This window comes from Pseudophryne corroboree, chromosome 3, assembly GCF_028390025.1.
Source record: "Pseudophryne corroboree isolate aPseCor3 chromosome 3, aPseCor3.hap2, whole genome shotgun sequence".
Lineage (NCBI taxonomy): Eukaryota > Metazoa > Chordata > Amphibia > Anura > Myobatrachidae > Pseudophryne > Pseudophryne corroboree.
Window position 1 is genome coordinate 711,818,181 of NC_086446.1, and position 17,277 is coordinate 711,835,457.

At 46.7% G+C, this 17,277-nt stretch overlaps 1 protein-coding gene across 1 annotated transcript in view; it reads left to right on the forward strand.

The window, feature by feature from the left end:
* LOC135056672 (alpha-2-macroglobulin-like) overlaps nucleotides 1–17,277 on the forward strand; it is a 258,698-nt gene that overhangs the window by 26,831 nt on the left and 214,590 nt on the right. The window contains exons 5-7 of the mRNA XM_063962122.1: nucleotides 4,669–4,689; nucleotides 8,794–8,947; nucleotides 9,027–9,111. Of these exons, the coding sequence (XP_063818192.1) occupies nucleotides 4,669–4,689; nucleotides 8,794–8,947; nucleotides 9,027–9,111 (260 nt within the window). The remainder of the gene's footprint in view (nucleotides 1–4,668; nucleotides 4,690–8,793; nucleotides 8,948–9,026; nucleotides 9,112–17,277) is intronic.

Genomic DNA, 17,277 nt, shown 5'->3' on the forward strand with positions numbered 1-17,277 from the left:
TAAAGGCCCACTCCACTAGGAAGGTGGGCTCATCCTGGGCGGCTGCCCGGGGGGTCTCGGCATTACAACTTTGCCGAGCAGCTACTTGGTCAGGGTCAAACACATTTGCTAAGTTCTACAAGTTTAACACCTTGGCCGATGAGGACCTCAAGGTTGGTCAATCGGTGCTGCAGGGTCATCCGCACTCTTCCGCCGTACTGGAGCTTTGGTATAGACCCCATGGTCTTGATGTTGTCCCCAGCATCCTCTAGGACGTATGAGAAAATAGGATTTTGATAACCTACCGGTAAATCCTTTACTCCTAGTCCGTAGAGGATGCTGGGCGCCCGTCCCAGTGTGTTTTTTACCTGCAGTTTAGTTATTACATTTACAGAAGTTGTGTTATCTTAGTTTCAGCATGTTGCTGCAATTGGTTCATGCCTGTTGGTGTGTGTTATGTTGATTGCCATGTGTGCGGCATGGTTGAGGGTGTGAGTTGGTAGATATCTCACCACTAGTTAAGTAATTATTTTCCTCGAAATGTCAGTCTCCCTGGGCACAGTTCCTACAACTGAGGTCTGGAGGAGGGGCATAGAGGGAGGAGCCAGTTCACACCCAATGAAAGTCTTTAGAGTGCTCATGTCTCCTGCGGATCTATACCCCATGGTCTTGATATCATCCCCAGCATCCTCTGTGGACTAGGAGAAAAGGATTTACCGGTAGGTATCAAAATCCTATTATCTGTATAATATTTGTATATATATATATATATATATATATATATATATATATATTTATATACATATATATACTGTATATGTATTTCGATAATTATTTTTCTGTTAAATATTATTTATGGCAGTTTTTTATATCAAAAATATTTTTTTAAATAAATTGGTTAGTGGCCCCTGGTTGGTAATGGTGAATGTTTTATTCAATGTTAATCATATGCTGACATTGCATAGACCAAATAACCCGGAATGCTTGCATAAATAAAATACTAGATATTTTCTTAATACAGTGGGGTAAATTTACTATGGTGGGAGTTTTTTTAGAACTTGTGATGTTGCTCATAGCAACCAATCAGATGCTACTTAACATTTATCAAGCTGCTTCTAGAAGATAATAGATAGAATCTGATTGGTTGCTATAGGCAACATCACCAGTTCTAAAAAAAACTCCCACCTTAGTAAATTTACCCCAGTGTGTTTAGTATTTCCAAACATAGACCACTGTATTCTGAATCAAGAATTCATAGGTTTTGTGTATCTTATATTGCACATTATATATATAGCAGTATCCTCATCATACAGTAGGTGTATAGAGAATATATTGTCTAGACCAGGCATTCCCAACCTCTGTCCTCAAGGCACACTAATGGGCCCTACACATATAAAGATCCGCCGCCGAGCTGCCCGACGGCGGATAAGGCCGACGGGCGACCCGGCGGCGGGAGGGGGCAGTGACGGGGGGAGTGAAGTTTCTTCACTCCACCTGTCACCCGGCTCCATTGAAGTGCAGGCAAATATGGACGAAATCGTCCATATTGGCCTGCATGCACAGCCGACGGGGAACCAGCAATGAACGAGCGCGGGGCCGCGCATCGTTCATCGCTGATGACTCCCCACTGAAAGATATGAACGTTATCTTGTTCAATAATGAACGAGATCGTTCATATCTTTAAGGAATATCGGCAAGTGTGTAGGGCCTATAACAGTCCTGGTTTCAGTGATCTGCAGGCTTGAACACAGGTGACTGAATTAGTACCTCAGTTATTTTAATTTAACCATTTGTGCTGAAGCCTGGATATCACTAAAACCTGCACTTTTGGTGTGCCTTGAGGACCGCGGTTGGGAATGCCTGGTCTAGACTTAGTGCTTATTTTCTCTTGTAGGAATTGTAGCAGAAAGTATGCACTGTATGTCTCAGGCAGTATCATTTTTCTCATACAGTGGTAATAATTGTATCAGTAACATACTGTATATTACTTTGAGATGTAATATTTTGTAGCACTTATAAGATACAGTTAAGGAGCTCACATTTTAATGAGGCCACCAGTATAAGCAAAAAATATTTATTTGTGATTTTTAAATATCAATTAAGCTGCCAGATAAGCTGCACAAACCTGTAGTTCAAACTAGGGGGGTGATTCAGACCTGATCACTGCTGTGCGTTTTCGCACAGCGGGCGATCAGATACTAACTGCGCATATGTATGCACCGCAATGCGCATGCGCGTTGGACAGCAACAAAGGGCATCGCCGGTCAGTGACAGGATGGTGCGAAAGTTCCATTCGCACGGGCGATCGCAAGGTGATTGACTGGAAGAGGCCGTGTGTGGGTGGCAACTGACCATTTACTGTGAGTGTCCGGAAAAACGCAGGCGTCCCCAAGCATTTTCAGGTAGGGTGTGTGACGTCAGCTCCGGCCCTGATCAGCCTGTTCTCATCGCACTGTAGGAGTAAGTCCTGGGCTGGGCTGCGCACAGACTGCACAAAGTGGATCACACACTTACACGGCGAATTTACACTCCCCCTGGTGGCAGCGACTATCTGAACGCATGACAGCAAAGATTGCAGTTCAGCGATCAGGTCTAAATCACCCCCTAGTTACAATATTTAAATGTTCAGAATTGTACATATTATCCTGCTCAGACCTGTTCAATTGCATAAACCGATTGTGTATAACATAGTGCTATGTATGCCTGGACCATAAGCGTTTCTATAATGGGTGCAGGCAAGAGCGGTTTGACCTCTAGTGTCTGTGCGACACTGCTATGGGAGAGACGTCATGACGTCTCTCCCATAGAGAGGAACGGGCGGCCAGAGACGAAGGGCAGCGCAACAGCGGTTGGGAAGCAGGAGCGGGGCTGGTAAGTATTGTGTTGTTGTTGTTTTTTTGTGTGTTTGTAAGCGGCGCTACTGGGGGCACAGCTACAGGGTGCACAGCTACATGGGGCACAGCTACTGGGGGCACAACTGCTGGCGGCACAACTGTTGGGGGCACAGCTACAGGGGGGCACAAGTACAGGGGGGCACAAGTACAGGGGGCACAGCTACTGGGGGTACAACTACTGGGGGCACAATTACAGGGGGCATAACAGTGGCCACACCCCTTCCATATGAAGCCACGCCCCTATTTTGGGGTGCACCAACTCTGTTTTACCTATTGGGGGCGGGGGCGCCCTGGGTGCCACAAGGTGTAGAACCGGCCCTGAGTGCAGGGTGTGTGCACACACCGCACACACTGCACCCATATAGTATAACTTTAACTACCCCTCTGGAGTCCCACGGCAGTGGCCCTGCAGTGTGGGCACAAATCACTCAGAAAGTTTCCACCACGGTCATTTCTGAGTAATTTGCGCATGCGCACTGAAGGTGTCCCCGGGAACAAGGCGCAGGCGCCATGCTCATGGAGACATGCGCAATAGACTCTGGCATTATGCCAGAGTCTATTAGCTGCCGAAGAGGAGGGGGGCCCATAACGGAGGCTGCATGCGGGTCCACTCTTTTCTTAAAACGCCCATGACCAGGACAGAGATTAGTGGTGTCTTGTCTGCACAGGGGTACCATGTGGATAACGCATTTCACCGCCAAAAGAGTCTTCAGTTGTCCAGTCAAATCTTAAATTTTTAATCCACACTGCAAGAGAGTTGTGGGAACTGACTCCTTGAGATGGCATTAGTTCCCAATGGCCCACTTCATCATACTGGAAAGAGTTCAGGAGTATGAAGAGCGATCCACCTCCACACTGGTAAATATAAAATCCGGGGGGGCGCGGGGGGTTGCGGCACGGGGGTAGTAGTGATGGCAGGGGGAACCTGGCGGCGGCGGTAGCGATGGACAGTGGCGCATGCGCAGCAGAACATAAGGGTATTTTTTATTAGAAATACCCCTATAATGCTGCGGAAAGGCATTGCAGGGACAGAGTACATCCATTCAATGTACTCAATTTTCGCAGTGCGGGTTTGGTCAATTTTATCACATGTCATCCACATCATCAGATGCGGATGGTGATAAATAAACCTCTAATACTTGGAAGAAATATTTATCTTTGCAGAATGGAACTTAGGCCATGATTCAGCATGGGTTGTAGTTGTGTGTTGTCCGGACCGCGCCCCCCAAACGGTGCATCAATGCCCACAAAATGCGGCATCAATTCCCCGTCACCGCCCCCATTGCAAGGAATTAGACAGTGTTCTGAAGAGAATGCAGTTTAAGACCTTGCATATGAGCGCATCGGTGTACACGCAGGTGCACATATGCTGAAATCGCTTCATAGCGATTTTAGCACAATATTGTGTGATGCTGAATCGGGCTCTTAGTTTGTGATAAAAAAGGATTGAGTAATGTCTACCATAGGTAACTGAAGAAATATACAGATATTGCTGCATTCCAGTGAAATAAATTGTTAAACTTGTTATGAATGTGAGTTACTTGTGAATGTTCATACTTTTGCCGAAATACTGAAAAATTGTACAGTACATGTATCTTCAACTGATCCAATTTATTTAAAAAGAATTACTTTTGATTAAAGTGAAAAACATTTGAAAGCATTAGCTATAATTGACATTAGTACAGCGTTATAGAGTTACTGAAAGTACTAGAGGCTACCATTGTCAGTAACACAAATGCTGTAATGTAAATACATGGATATATTTTTAAATGTCTTTTTTTTTGTTCTTTTTCAGTTTCCAGTTGTTGAGCTGCAGGTAAAAACTTGTAATACATATATTTAAATAATATAAAGCACATTTCATGAAATCTGCAATTTAAGATATTTTGTGGATCTTACTGTAGTCACTTACCGAAAGGACACCTAGTGGGGATGCAAAAGGGGCGTGGTTTCATGGGTAGGGGAGTGGCTTCATGGAGTGGATGGGGCCAAGCATCCCAAGCATGGTTTTCATCACTCCGGGGTCTAGGAGATGCAGTGCTGGCTTCTACAGGGTGACAGCAGCCGGGTTGCTGCACGTAATGTTACAGTGCAGCACCCGGCTCCTGTCACTGAGCAGGAGTCGGCCCTTGTGACGCCACTGCTGTAGTGAAAGTTGTCTCAGTAGCTTTTCCCGATAGCTACTTAAAGGTATCTTTGGCTGCAATGTAATCTCCTATTATATAGTGCTCAAAGAGCCAGATAATGACCCAGTAGGAATCCTGGCAAGATACTGGTTTTGAGCCCCCTTTCTGCTGATCCATTTCATACCAGTTGCTTTTCTCATGGCCAAGGTCAGACTGATAACAATGAGTTAATGTTCTGCGATCGCATCTTACGGATGCAAACGCCACTGCCTGATTGACAGGTAGAGGCGTACACAGTTCACGGGTAAGTGGAGCCTGAACAAAACTTATGTGGCCCCCTACCCTAAAAAGAACCAACCCTGTACTAATAGCACCAGGGTTATTCTCCACGACTTTGGCCAGTATGCAATTAGCTGCGGTGAATTACTGTAGCTAATAATTGCAGCCAAGGCTATCCTATTAGCTCCGGGCGCTGGCACTTCACGGGGGTTTGGTCCGCCTGCATTCCTGCTTGTCAAGATAAGTAATGTCAAAGTCTGCAATGACTGCCGCAGAAACACATAGGTCCTTGGCTTTTCACAGAAGCTATGTGTTTCTCTATGACACAGGGTAATACACTGCATGGTAAAAGTGGACCACAATAGGATAGCCTGCCGTGGTAATACTTGTTTTTGCCTTGCGGTATTTACCATTGGTAATAGGATACTGGCCATACAATGATAGATACAATGATCCAGTCCCATTAAAGTAATGCATTTTATAATAAGTATTAAATAAATATCCACCAATGTAAAGGCCACTTCAATTGTCTATCATTTCCAACATATACCAGATTCCATAACATTGTAATGCTGGGGAACACTTACGGAGAGATTCAATTTTGTGCAGTGCTTGCCCCACAGCTAAGTGTCAGCACTGTTTGATTCAATTAGCTGTGGTAACCCTGCGCGCAGTGTCGGACTGGGGCATGGAGGGCCCACCGGGGAAATGCAGTAATAGGGGCCCATGCTTAGAGGCTTGGCTAACCAGTAGTGCAGGTTCTGGGCCCTTTGATACATATATATGGCAAATACAGCTAGTGCATGCATGATAATGTACTGTACCAGATTAATAACACTGTAGAAAGTACACCATAGTCCTGTGCAGTATAATGTAACATATGCATAATGTGTAATTCAAGTGCAAAATCTGATCACTAGAGGAGGGGGTGGGGGCCCCAGGCGGTGGGGCCCACCAGTGGTTTCCCCTGTACCCCTGTGGGCCAGTCCAACACTGCCTGCGTGCTATTCATTACAGGCAGGAGTTTTCAGAAAATCTGCATTAAATGCGTCCTCTGCATTTATTGCATGGGGAAATCTATTAGATTCTGCATTTTATGCTGACTCAGTGGGGTATATTTACTGAAAATCGTATTTTTCTGAATGAGGTTAAAGTTCAAACAGGAATTACATCGAATGTGTGAATTTGCAACTTTTTGAATTTTGTACGCCTCATTTACTATGCTGTCGTATTCTGCATTTTCGTTTTTTCCGATGTCGATGTCATTCGTAATTTCAGCCAGTGTTTTACGTGAGTGATTAGTAAAACACTGCCGAACTTAACACAATGAATCCCGGCCGGATCTGTGAGATCCGTGCAGGGCTTCATTGTGTACCTTAAAAACAGTGTTTAAAAAGTTAAAAAACAGAAAAAAAATTGCGTGGGGTCCCCCCTCCTAAGCATAACCAGCCTCGGGCTCTTTGAGCCGGTCCTGGTTGTAAAAATATGGGGGGAAAATTGACTGGGGATCCCCCATATTTGAACAACCAGCACCGGGCTCTGCGCCTGGTCCTGGTGCCAAAAATACGGGGGACAAAAAGTGTAGGGGTCCCCCATATTTTTAACACCAGCCCCGGGCTCCACTAGTCAGAGAGATAATGCCACAGCCGGGGGACACTTTATATAGGTCCCTGCGGCCCTGTCATTAAATCACTAACTAGTTACCCGCTGGTACCTGTAGTACTACTACAAAAAAAATACCCAACAAAAAACAAAACACACACACTGTGACAGTAAAATTTTATTACATACATGCACACCTACATACACACATACTTACCTATGTTCACACGAGGCTTGGTCCACTTCTCCATGTAGAATCCACGGGGTACCTGTGAATAAAATTATACTCACACAATCCAGTGCAGCTTCTGTCCTCTTTGTAATCCACGTACTTGGCAAAAAAACAAACCGGAAAACCCGAACGACGCACTGAAAGGGGTCCCATGTTTACACATGGGACCCCTTTCCCCCGACTGGCGGGACCCCCCGTGACTCCTGTCAAAGAGGGTCCCTTCAGCCAATCAGGGAGCGCCACATCGTGGCACTCTCCTGATTGGCTGTGCGCTCCTGAGCTGTTAGTCAGGCTGCGCACTGAAGATACAATGTAGCGCATAGGCGCTCCATTGTATCCAATAGTGGGAACTTTTCGGTCAGGGGTTGACCGCGAGTAACCTCAACCGCTGACCGCAAAGTTCCCACCATTGGGTACTAGCGGGCCCGTTTTTCCGCCGCATGCTGGTACTTGTGGTTCTCCAAGTACCAGCTTGCGGGGAAGGCTTGCTGGGACTTGTAGTACTGCTACAAAAAACAATATACTTATTTTTACACTTGGCTATCAGCCCCCCATCCGCCGCCCTTGGATGGGGGGGACAGCCTCGGGCTACACCCCTGGCCCTTGGGTGGCTGGAGGGGGAAACCCCTTGATTTAAGGGGTCCCCACTCCTCCAGGGTACCCCGGCCAGGGGTGACTAGTTAGTGATTTAATGACAGGGACTCAGGGACCTATATAAAAGTGTCCCTTGGCTGTGGCATTATCTCTCTGACTAGTGGAGCCCGGTGCTGGTGTTAAAAGTACGGGGGACCCCTACGCTTTTTGTCCCCCGTATTTTTGGCACCAGGACCAGACGCAGAGCCCGGTGCTGCTTGTTCAAATATGGGGGATCCCCAGTCAATTTCCCCCCCATATTTTTACAACCAGGACCGGCTCAAAGAGCCCGAGGCTGGTTATGCTTAGGAGGGGGGACCCCATGCAATTTTTTTTCTGATTTTTAACCCTTTCACACCCCTTCCCACTGATAAACATGCACGGATCTCACGGATCCGTGCATGCCTATCAGAACACGGTAAAAAAAAAGCAGGTCTATTTTAAAACTGCTTTTTTTACGATTTGTAGTTTTTCACGGCAGTGTTTGGCTATTGCCGGCAGTGTTTGTGAATTAGAATTTTTAGTAAACTACCGTATTTTTTTTCATTGACTTCCAAAAAAATACGAATGCCCTCATCACTGCCGAGATTTTAGTTTAGTAAATTCCCGAGATGAAACTTTGACGAAAAAACACCAAATGGGTCAAAATCGGGACCTTAGTAAATATACCCCAGTGGGTTTTCGCAGTGGGTTTAGTTAGGAATATTTGCACCAGAGCTGACATTAGTGTAATACAGTACGTTGCGATCAGTATTTTGGCACTTATTCAGCTTCAGTTGCAGTTTTGCTATTTTAGCAAAACTGCAACTGGCCAGCAGCAATGCGATCGCAATTCATTTGTGATTACATCGCTGATGAGATCGCATCTCCCCAACATGCGCAAATGCAGTGCGAGTCCTGCGTATGCGCACTGCGGGGGCAGACGGGGAGATGCGATCGTATCTCACTAGTGTCTGATACTGAATACCCTCCTTTGTTAGGTACTAACCATTTGGACATACACAAAATGAGACATGGCCTATGAAATGAATGAAAGTTTTTCTCTTAGGATCCAAGCAAGAATCGGATTGGTCAATGGTTGAATGTGAGTCTTAATCAGGGAATTGCTGAGCGTTCCCTTCCTCTCTCCTCCGAACCCCAGCTGGGAGAATATTCTATTCGGCTGGATAATACAGTCCATACATTCACTGTAGAGGAATATGGTAAGGAACCTTCCTAAGCTGCAATATTTACAATGAGTTCCTGTGTCACCTCTGACTTCTTTCCAAATTATCTCTACAGTGCTTCCAAAATTTGAGGTCACCCTTCAGTTCCCGAAGTATGTTATGTTTAACAGTGATCACTTCTCAGCTCAGTTATGTGGACGGTAAGTGGAACAGATAAGTAAAGTTATGTAACAGTTTCACAGACAGGAATGCATGAGAATTCCGTAATGATTTAATAATTTTTTAATAATTGGTGAACTACGAACATTTTTTCATAATAAATCTTTAACCTTTCAAATAATACCCATCTACTAGGAGCCACCCATCATCCATCACACAACTTAGCTTAGTACCCAATTGGCATAAAGTTATCAAATTAATAAGACTGGAACTTCGATTGTGCAGTTTATAATACACATTGTTTGCGGTACTTTGACAAATCTCTGTTTAATTAGAGTAATCACCATAAAGATTTTTTCCTTCTTATAGAGTAACAAATATGATAGCTTAGCATGCAGATCTTCAAATATAGGACCTAATTCAGGTTGATTGCAAAATAACATTTTCCCCAAATGGGCAAAACCATGTGCACTGCAGGTGGGGCAGATATAACATGTGCAGAGAGAGTTAGATTTGGGTGGGTTATATTGTTTCTGTGCAGGGTAAATACTGGCTGCTTTATTTTTACACTGCAATCTAGGTTTCAGTTTGAACACACCCCACCCAAATCTAAATCTCTCTGCACATATTGGGGGTCATTCTGACCCGATCGCACGTTGTAGTTTATCGCAGCGCAGCGATTGGGTCAGAATTGCACATGCGCCGGTACCGCAGTACACCGGCACATGGCCGCCCGTCGCTGCGCTATGATCGCCTCTGCCTGATTGACAGACAGAGGCGATCGCTGGGCAGGGGGGGGGGAGAACGGCGGCGTTTGGCTGCCGTTTCGTGGGCGCGGTCCAGCCAACGCAGGCGTGGCCAGACCGTGCGGGGGCGGGCCGCAGCGGCTGCGTGACATCACACGCAGCCACTGCGGGCCAGGGAGCGACGAGTAGCTCCCGGCCAGCACGCTTAAGCTGCGCTTGCCGGGAGCTACTCCTCAAGTGCAAAAGCATCGCCCCTGTGCAATGCTTTTGCACTTCTGCGGGGGGGGGGGGGGGGGGCGGTACTGACATGCGGGGCTGGATATCCCTGTGCTGGGCGTCTATGTCTATGGTTATGATCGTAGTCCTGCAAAATTTTACAGGCTACGATCAACTCGGAATGACCCCCATTATGCATTCCACAAAGTTAATCTAAACCTGATGAGTCTGCAATCTGATTCTGATGTTTCTTATTGGATACATAGGTTGAGTTTGCAGAAGATTCAATTGGGCAAGTAGTGCATGCATACAGTACAGCTCCTATGTTTCCCAATTTATTCAAGGCAGTCTACTTTTCTTTCTGTATACTGGAGTATTATTGAGAACTGTAGCAACTTTGATATAAAAAGTATCAATTTGCTTTTTTCATAATTAAAAAGTACAGCTAAATTCAATTAGGTACACCCTATTACTTTTAAACAGACAAAATTAGAGGTTAGCCATCTGGAACCCAAATGATATCTGATCTCAGTAAGGATAAATCACTACAAATATTTACAAATTTTAAGTCTCAAACTTAAACTATCAATAATAAAATGTTCTATGTAGTTTATGATGTCTACTGATAGGGGCTTTACTCCTAATGTTTGTCAAATCCTTGTCTCTTAATATTACAGTGCATTGCTAAAGTATTCACCCCCCTTTGCATTTTTCATGTTTTGTTGCCTCAGAACCTGGAATTAAAATGGATTGTTGGAAGGTTTGCATCATTTCATTTACAGAACAATCCTACAACTTTGAAGATGTTTTTTTTTTATTGTGAAGCAAACAACAAATAGGACAAAATAACAGAAAACTTCAGCGTGCATAAATATTCACCCCCCTAAAGTCAGTACTTGGTGGAGCCACCTTTTGCGGCAATTACAGCTGCAAGTCGCTTTGCATAAGTCTCTATGGGCTTGCCACATCTTGCCACTGGGATTTTTGCCTATTCCTCAAGGCAAAACTGCTCCAACTCCTTCATGTTGGATGGTTTTCCCTTGTGAACAGCAATCTGCAACTCTGACCACAGATTCTCAATTGGATTGAGATGCTGGGCTTTGACTAGGCCATTCCAACACTTTTTAAATGTTTCCCCTTAAACCACTCGAGTGTTGCTTTAGCAGTATGCTTTGGGTCATTGTCCTGCTGGAAGGTGAACCTCCGTCCCAGTCTCAAATCACAAGCAGACTGAAACAGGTTTTGCTCAAGAATATCCCTGTATTTAACACCGTCCATCTTTCCCTTGACTCGAAACAGTTTACCAGTCTCTGCTGCTGAAAAACATCCCCACCTCATGATGCTGCCACCACCATGTTTCACTGTGGAGATGGTGTTCTTGGGGTGATGGGATGTTTTGGGTTTGCGCCAGACATAGCGTTTTCCTTGGTGGCTGAAAAGTAAAATTTTAGTCTCATCTGACCAGAGCACCTTCCACCATACATTTGGGGAGTTTTCCACATGCCTTTTGGCAGACTCAAAATGTGCCTTCTTATTTTAAATACTAAGTAATGGCTTTTTCTCATACTTCCTAGAGGATGCTGGGGACTCCAAAAGGACCATGGGGTATATACGGATCCGCAGGAGCTTGGGCACACTATAAAGACTTAAACTGGGTGTGAACTGGCTCCTCCCTCTATGCCCCTCCTCCAGACCTCAGTTAGAGTTTATGCCCAGAAGTGATGGGACACACACTAGGGGAGCTCTCCTGAGTTTCTCTAAAAGACTTTATGTTAGGTTTTTTATTTTCAGGGAGACCTGCTGGCTACAGGCTCCCTGCAGCGGAGGGAGTGAGGGGAGAGAAGCAGGACCTACTTCTTCTTAGTTCAAGGGCTCTGCTTCTCGGCTACTGGACACCATTAGCTCAAGAGGGTTCGATCACTTGGTGCGTCTAGCTGCTTGTTCCCGGAGCCACGCCGTCACCCCCCGCACAGAAGCCAGAAGAAAGAAGCCGGGTGAGTATGTGAAGAACAGAAGACTTCAGTGACGGCAGAAGACTTCAGTAACGGAGGTACAGCGGTCGCACTGTGCTCCATGCTCCCACACACCAATGGCACGCACAGGGTGCAGGGCGCTGGGGGTGGGGGAGTGCCCTGGGCAGCAGGCTGCTGATTTCTTCTTAAGGCTGGCATAAAAGCATTTTGGTGCCTGGGCACCGTGTATCATACCCCCGCCAGCATATAACTGCGCGCTGCGCGCCATTACTTCCCCGCCGCCGGCTCCCACGGGTGCAGGGCGCTGGGGGGGGAGCGCCCTGGGCAGACATTTTACAGTTATCTGTGTGACACTCTGGCAGTGCCAGGGCTCCGTGTCCCGGACGCCCGCCAGCATGTTGTAGCGCACTACGTGCCTTTTCTTCCCCGCCGCCGGCTCTCACGGGTGCAGGGCGCTGGGGGGAGCGCCCTGGGCAGCATATTACAGGTGATGGTGTATAGTTAAGCTGGCGGTGCCGGGGCTCCGTGTCCCGGACCCCCGCCAGCGTATTGTAGCGCACTGCGCGCCATTTCCCCACCGCCGCCGGCTCCATGGGTGCAGGGCACTGGGAGGGAGCGCCCTGGGCAGCATTTATGGAATCATCCTGGGCGGGGGAACATATCCGGACACCGGGTGTCTTCACCCCGCCAGGGCACCGCAGCATGCGCGCTGCGCTCCATCGCTCCCACACACCAACAATTTCCGTGGGTGCGGGGCGTGGGGGGGGGGGGGGGGCCTGGGCTGCGTTTTGTACATATAGGGGTATATACAAGGGGTTAATCCCTGTATATAAGCCCCCAGCTCAATTTTAAGGTTATGTATGTATATATGTGCGGGCTTAAGCGCGCCGGGAAGGGGCGGAGCTTAGCCCTCATAGAGTCAGCGCCATTTTCCTCAGATCCCCACCAGGGGGGGGGCACAGTGTTTTTAATGCTATATGGTTGTCATATAGCATTATGTTTGATAATGGACGCATAATCACTCTTATATTACATTAATTCACTGTTTCCCTGTTTGTACCCACTATTGGTTAGTCGACATATGTCGGCAGGTGTGAGGGCTTTGTCATAAGCTGCTGTGGGGATAACTGTCAGCTTTGCCGGCGCGTGGCGGTACTTGATTCGGAAAATTAAGTATTAGCAAATGGGTGTTTGTGTGCTTAAACAGTAAACACGATAGGGGAGATACAGTTGTTTATGGATGCCCTGTCGGCATCAACGGTATTTCCTGGGTGAAGAATTATCAGGCTATCATTGCCTTGTACCTGTATATATACTGTATGTATATTTATAGGTATATGTGGGGGGAGTATTATCAAAATTGTATTTGTATGCTTCCCTCAGACCCCTCGGGGTTCCGTGATTATTAGTATTTTTTGCCCACTTACTATTCCTTGCTGTCGACATTTACTAAGTTTCTGTCGATCATAACGTTCCTGGTAGATCCACATCGGGGGCATGTCAGTACATGGTCATACACATTCGCAACACATTACTGTCACTAGAGACCTGACAGGTCGGGACAATCCACTTGCATATAGGTTATATCTATATGTGTATATATGTAGATATAGGTTATATATGCATGGTTAGGATATATGTGTTTTATTGTGTATTACATGATGTATATGATAGTGATAAGGCGGCGCCACTTGGTTTCACTAATTGTGGATGTATGGTTCTTTATTAAAACCACGGTGAAGGTTTTTCTGTGTAACTAAGGGCTGCCACCTAAGTATAAGCGCAAGTAGGATCTTTCAATCTGTTCTATGAATGCAGAAATAATGGTATTCTTATCATGTGCTGATCGCTCTGTTGATTAAGCTTTAGATTGGCCGGGAAGAGTTGGTTTCGATCCTCTCGAGGAGTCCAAATATTCTTCTCTTCACAACGCGGAGAGAAAATCATGACAGTCAACTCCTGGTCGACGCAGAGCCCGGTCGCAAAGGATCATACACAGGCAGCTAAGTGAAATTTTATTTCTATACTTTGACCTTATTTGCACTGTATGCACTTGAGGGAGTGTTGTGTTCGGGTAGGCATCCGACAAAATTACCCTACCCAGAGTGGGTAGGCTTGCCTATGTTTATTCTACCGTATAACATTAGAGCAGGCTGCCACGTGACAGCAGAAGGTGTGACCGGAAAAATGCGGAGGATGTCTCCGGGAGATGCTGGTGGGAGGTATATAGCTGTTTGGTGTGGCCTCTGGTCAGTCAATCTCGGCGGATACCACTGGTAAGTCTAACTTCGTGAGTTAGCCTTCTTCGCAACGGTTGGTGACGCATTCTTTTGTGGGATGCAGTCGTTTTCACCCGTTCTATACCGTTCTTTTTTTTTCCTTTTCTGTGCAGACAGTGGAGGGTGAAAAGATAAGTGTTCTGCAGCCTTGTTAGGTTCGCAGAAGTGGATGTCGTTTTCTGTTTCCACTACATCCACCACTTGTCGCTGAGTCTATCGGGCTGGTCCTCACTCTGGTGAGCACTCGTCTAATAATTTTCAGTTAGTGTTATGAGCCACGGCTGTGGCTCATTCCTGTTTTGCATGTCAGTTAGGTATTTTATGTTATTCTTCTGTTCATGTTCCCCGTGGGTGTCATGAGGTGCTCGGAACTCACCCTTAAGGAGGGGATACTGTTATGAACCACAGGTAGTGGTTCATTCCTATTTTATGTTTATTAGTTTTTTCGCAGGCCAGGATTTCCCGTTGCTCTGTTTAAGAGTACTCTTGGTTGCTGCCGCTGGTGAGTCTGTGTAATTGCAGCTTGTTCCCATGTGTTCAGCCTCACCTGGCTGCTAGTTGCATCTTGTCAGTTTGGAGTCATGCAACAGGGCAGCTGCATGTGATTATTAATTAGGCCTCTCTGTGTTATATGCTGGCTCAGTGCTATTCACAGACGCTGGTGATATTTCTGGGTTTCCAGTCTGCTTGAGTTCTGAGCTTGGTTCCTGCTAGTTCCTGAGCTTCCTGTGTCGATTCCTGTGTCAGTCCCTGTGTCGATTCCTATGTCTGATCCCGTGTCCTGCCGTGAGGCGTTCCTGTCCTGAGGTCCAGTACCTTTGCCTGTGCCTGGTCAAGTTTCTGGCTTCTTGGTGTCCACCGGTCTGTCGTTTGGGATTCTGTCTGTCCTCCAGTTCTGAGAGTCTGTGTCAGCAGCATTGGGAGTTCCTGTCCGTTTGCCAGTATTCGTACCGGTTCCGTGAGTAGTGGCACTGCCGCGTCCATCGGCCTAGGCCGCTGTATTCCCTTATTATTTCTGTCACTGGTGTTTTGCAGAGGGTTCTGCTTATGCTGTCACCGCCGGTACACAAAAGTATTGTGTCGGCGTGTGGTCAGCATTTCCTTTGTTGTTCATTTCCTTTGGCGGCAAGCCGCACATACTTTGGTTTTAGGTTTGTTAGTAGCCCCTGGCCTTGTTGTTTAGTCAGAGGGCCCCTTGTTATCACCCTGTCTCAGTTCACTCTTTGTCTCTCATTAAGACCTGAGGGGGCATCGAAGTTGGGCAGACATAATCCGCCCTTCAAGCGCGGCTGCCATGGGCTCAAGCAACCATAGTCTCGCAAGAGTGTACTGACAGCACGGGCGAGACAACGGAGATAGGGCGTCAGGGGCTATTCCCTTTCCATTCCCCTTTCCCAGCATTACGTCCTGGTGCTCTGGACTCGCTTCATAACATCTCCCTTGTTCTGAGCACCAGGAACCTAACAGTTAGTCCAGGAATAGACTAGGACCTGTAAGTTATTTATATAATCCAAAGGGGGGCATTCTGACTTACGGTTGTTTCCCCTTACTGTTTTTTCTAATAGAGCTTGCCGTTCCCCTCTGGAAGGGGAGGTAGTACGCGATGCCATGCAGAGGTGCGTCTGGTTCAGGACACTGTCTGATTGTCCCTGTATAAAGGTGCAAATCGTTGTTTCTCTCTGACTGTTCATCGGCCCAGGGATTGACTGTTGTTCCCAACGACGCAGAGGTCGAAAGTGGGTTTCAGAGTAGATACTGACCGATTAAGGTTTGGTGTTTTTTCCTGTGGAAAGAGGTCTGAGGATCCAGACTTGGATTGGATTTGAGGTGACACCTCATCAATATGTTCTGTTAATAAAACAGATGGGTGCAGCCTAAGAGGCCTTTTTCGGTGAGCAGGTCTAATACCAGAGTGGTGTTCAAGGGACCAGTTGGAAGTGTGATCCGGGTCTCACATGTGCCTGCACCGGAATATAATCCTAACGGCCAGGACATCGCTCCTGTGGTGTCTGCTCGGTTCTCTCCTTCTAGAGGAATGAAGGTTCGGGATCCAGGTTTAGATCCTGGTGTCCGTGCATACAGATCTCCGAAGCTGGGGAGCAGTCCTTTGCAAGGGACGTATTTCCAGAGGATAAGGTCAAGTTGGGAAACTTGTCTGCTATAAGCTTTCTTGAATTAAGAGCTATTTTCGACGAACGTATTCTTCGTGTTCTGCCCGTGTTAGTTCTGCCAGACGACTTGTCAGCAGTGGTGTAAGTAAGCCACTATGGCGGAACAAGGAGCAAAGCAGCAATGGCGGAAGATGCACAGTTTGCAGTTGAGTGGGAAGTCTGGTAAACGCTATGTTAGCAGTCTTCGTTCCGGAGGTAAATGACGGTGAAATAGATTTCCTCTGCTGACGCGATATCCAGCCGGGAAAAATTCAGTCGTCATCGAGAAGCTTTCCCAGACGTGACAAGTCTTTGAGGAGTGTCGCAATTGGACATGTTGGCGTCTTGCCTCAACGAGAGGCCTCAGGGAGATTGTTCCAGGTCAAGGGACACTCAAGATATAGCAGTGGCCATCCTCGTGACACCGTGGGGGTTTTAGTCGGTCAATGTCGCCTCTCCGTTTTCACTTTTCTGACGATGGTAAGCGTAAGAGGATCAAAGGTTCCGGTGATCCTCTTGAATTCGGTCTAGCCAGCGAGGGTTGGCTATCCAGTTTTTCATGGTTTACTCATAGAAGATGACTGCCCTCTTACTCTACGTGAGGTAATGTTACAACAAGATCAGGGCGTGTATCATGACTTACCGTGGCTGCGTCTGACGGCGGGGCGGTTGAATGCCATATCCTAAGCCGAACGGGTGTTCCCAGTGAAGTCGTTTCCTCAATTCTTCAGGCTAGGAGAGAACTAACGGCAAAGCGTTACCACTGTAGTTGGAGTAGTTATGTGTCTTGGTGTATCCAGGAAGGCTCCTATGGCAGATTTTCAGCTAGGTCGTGCTTATCCA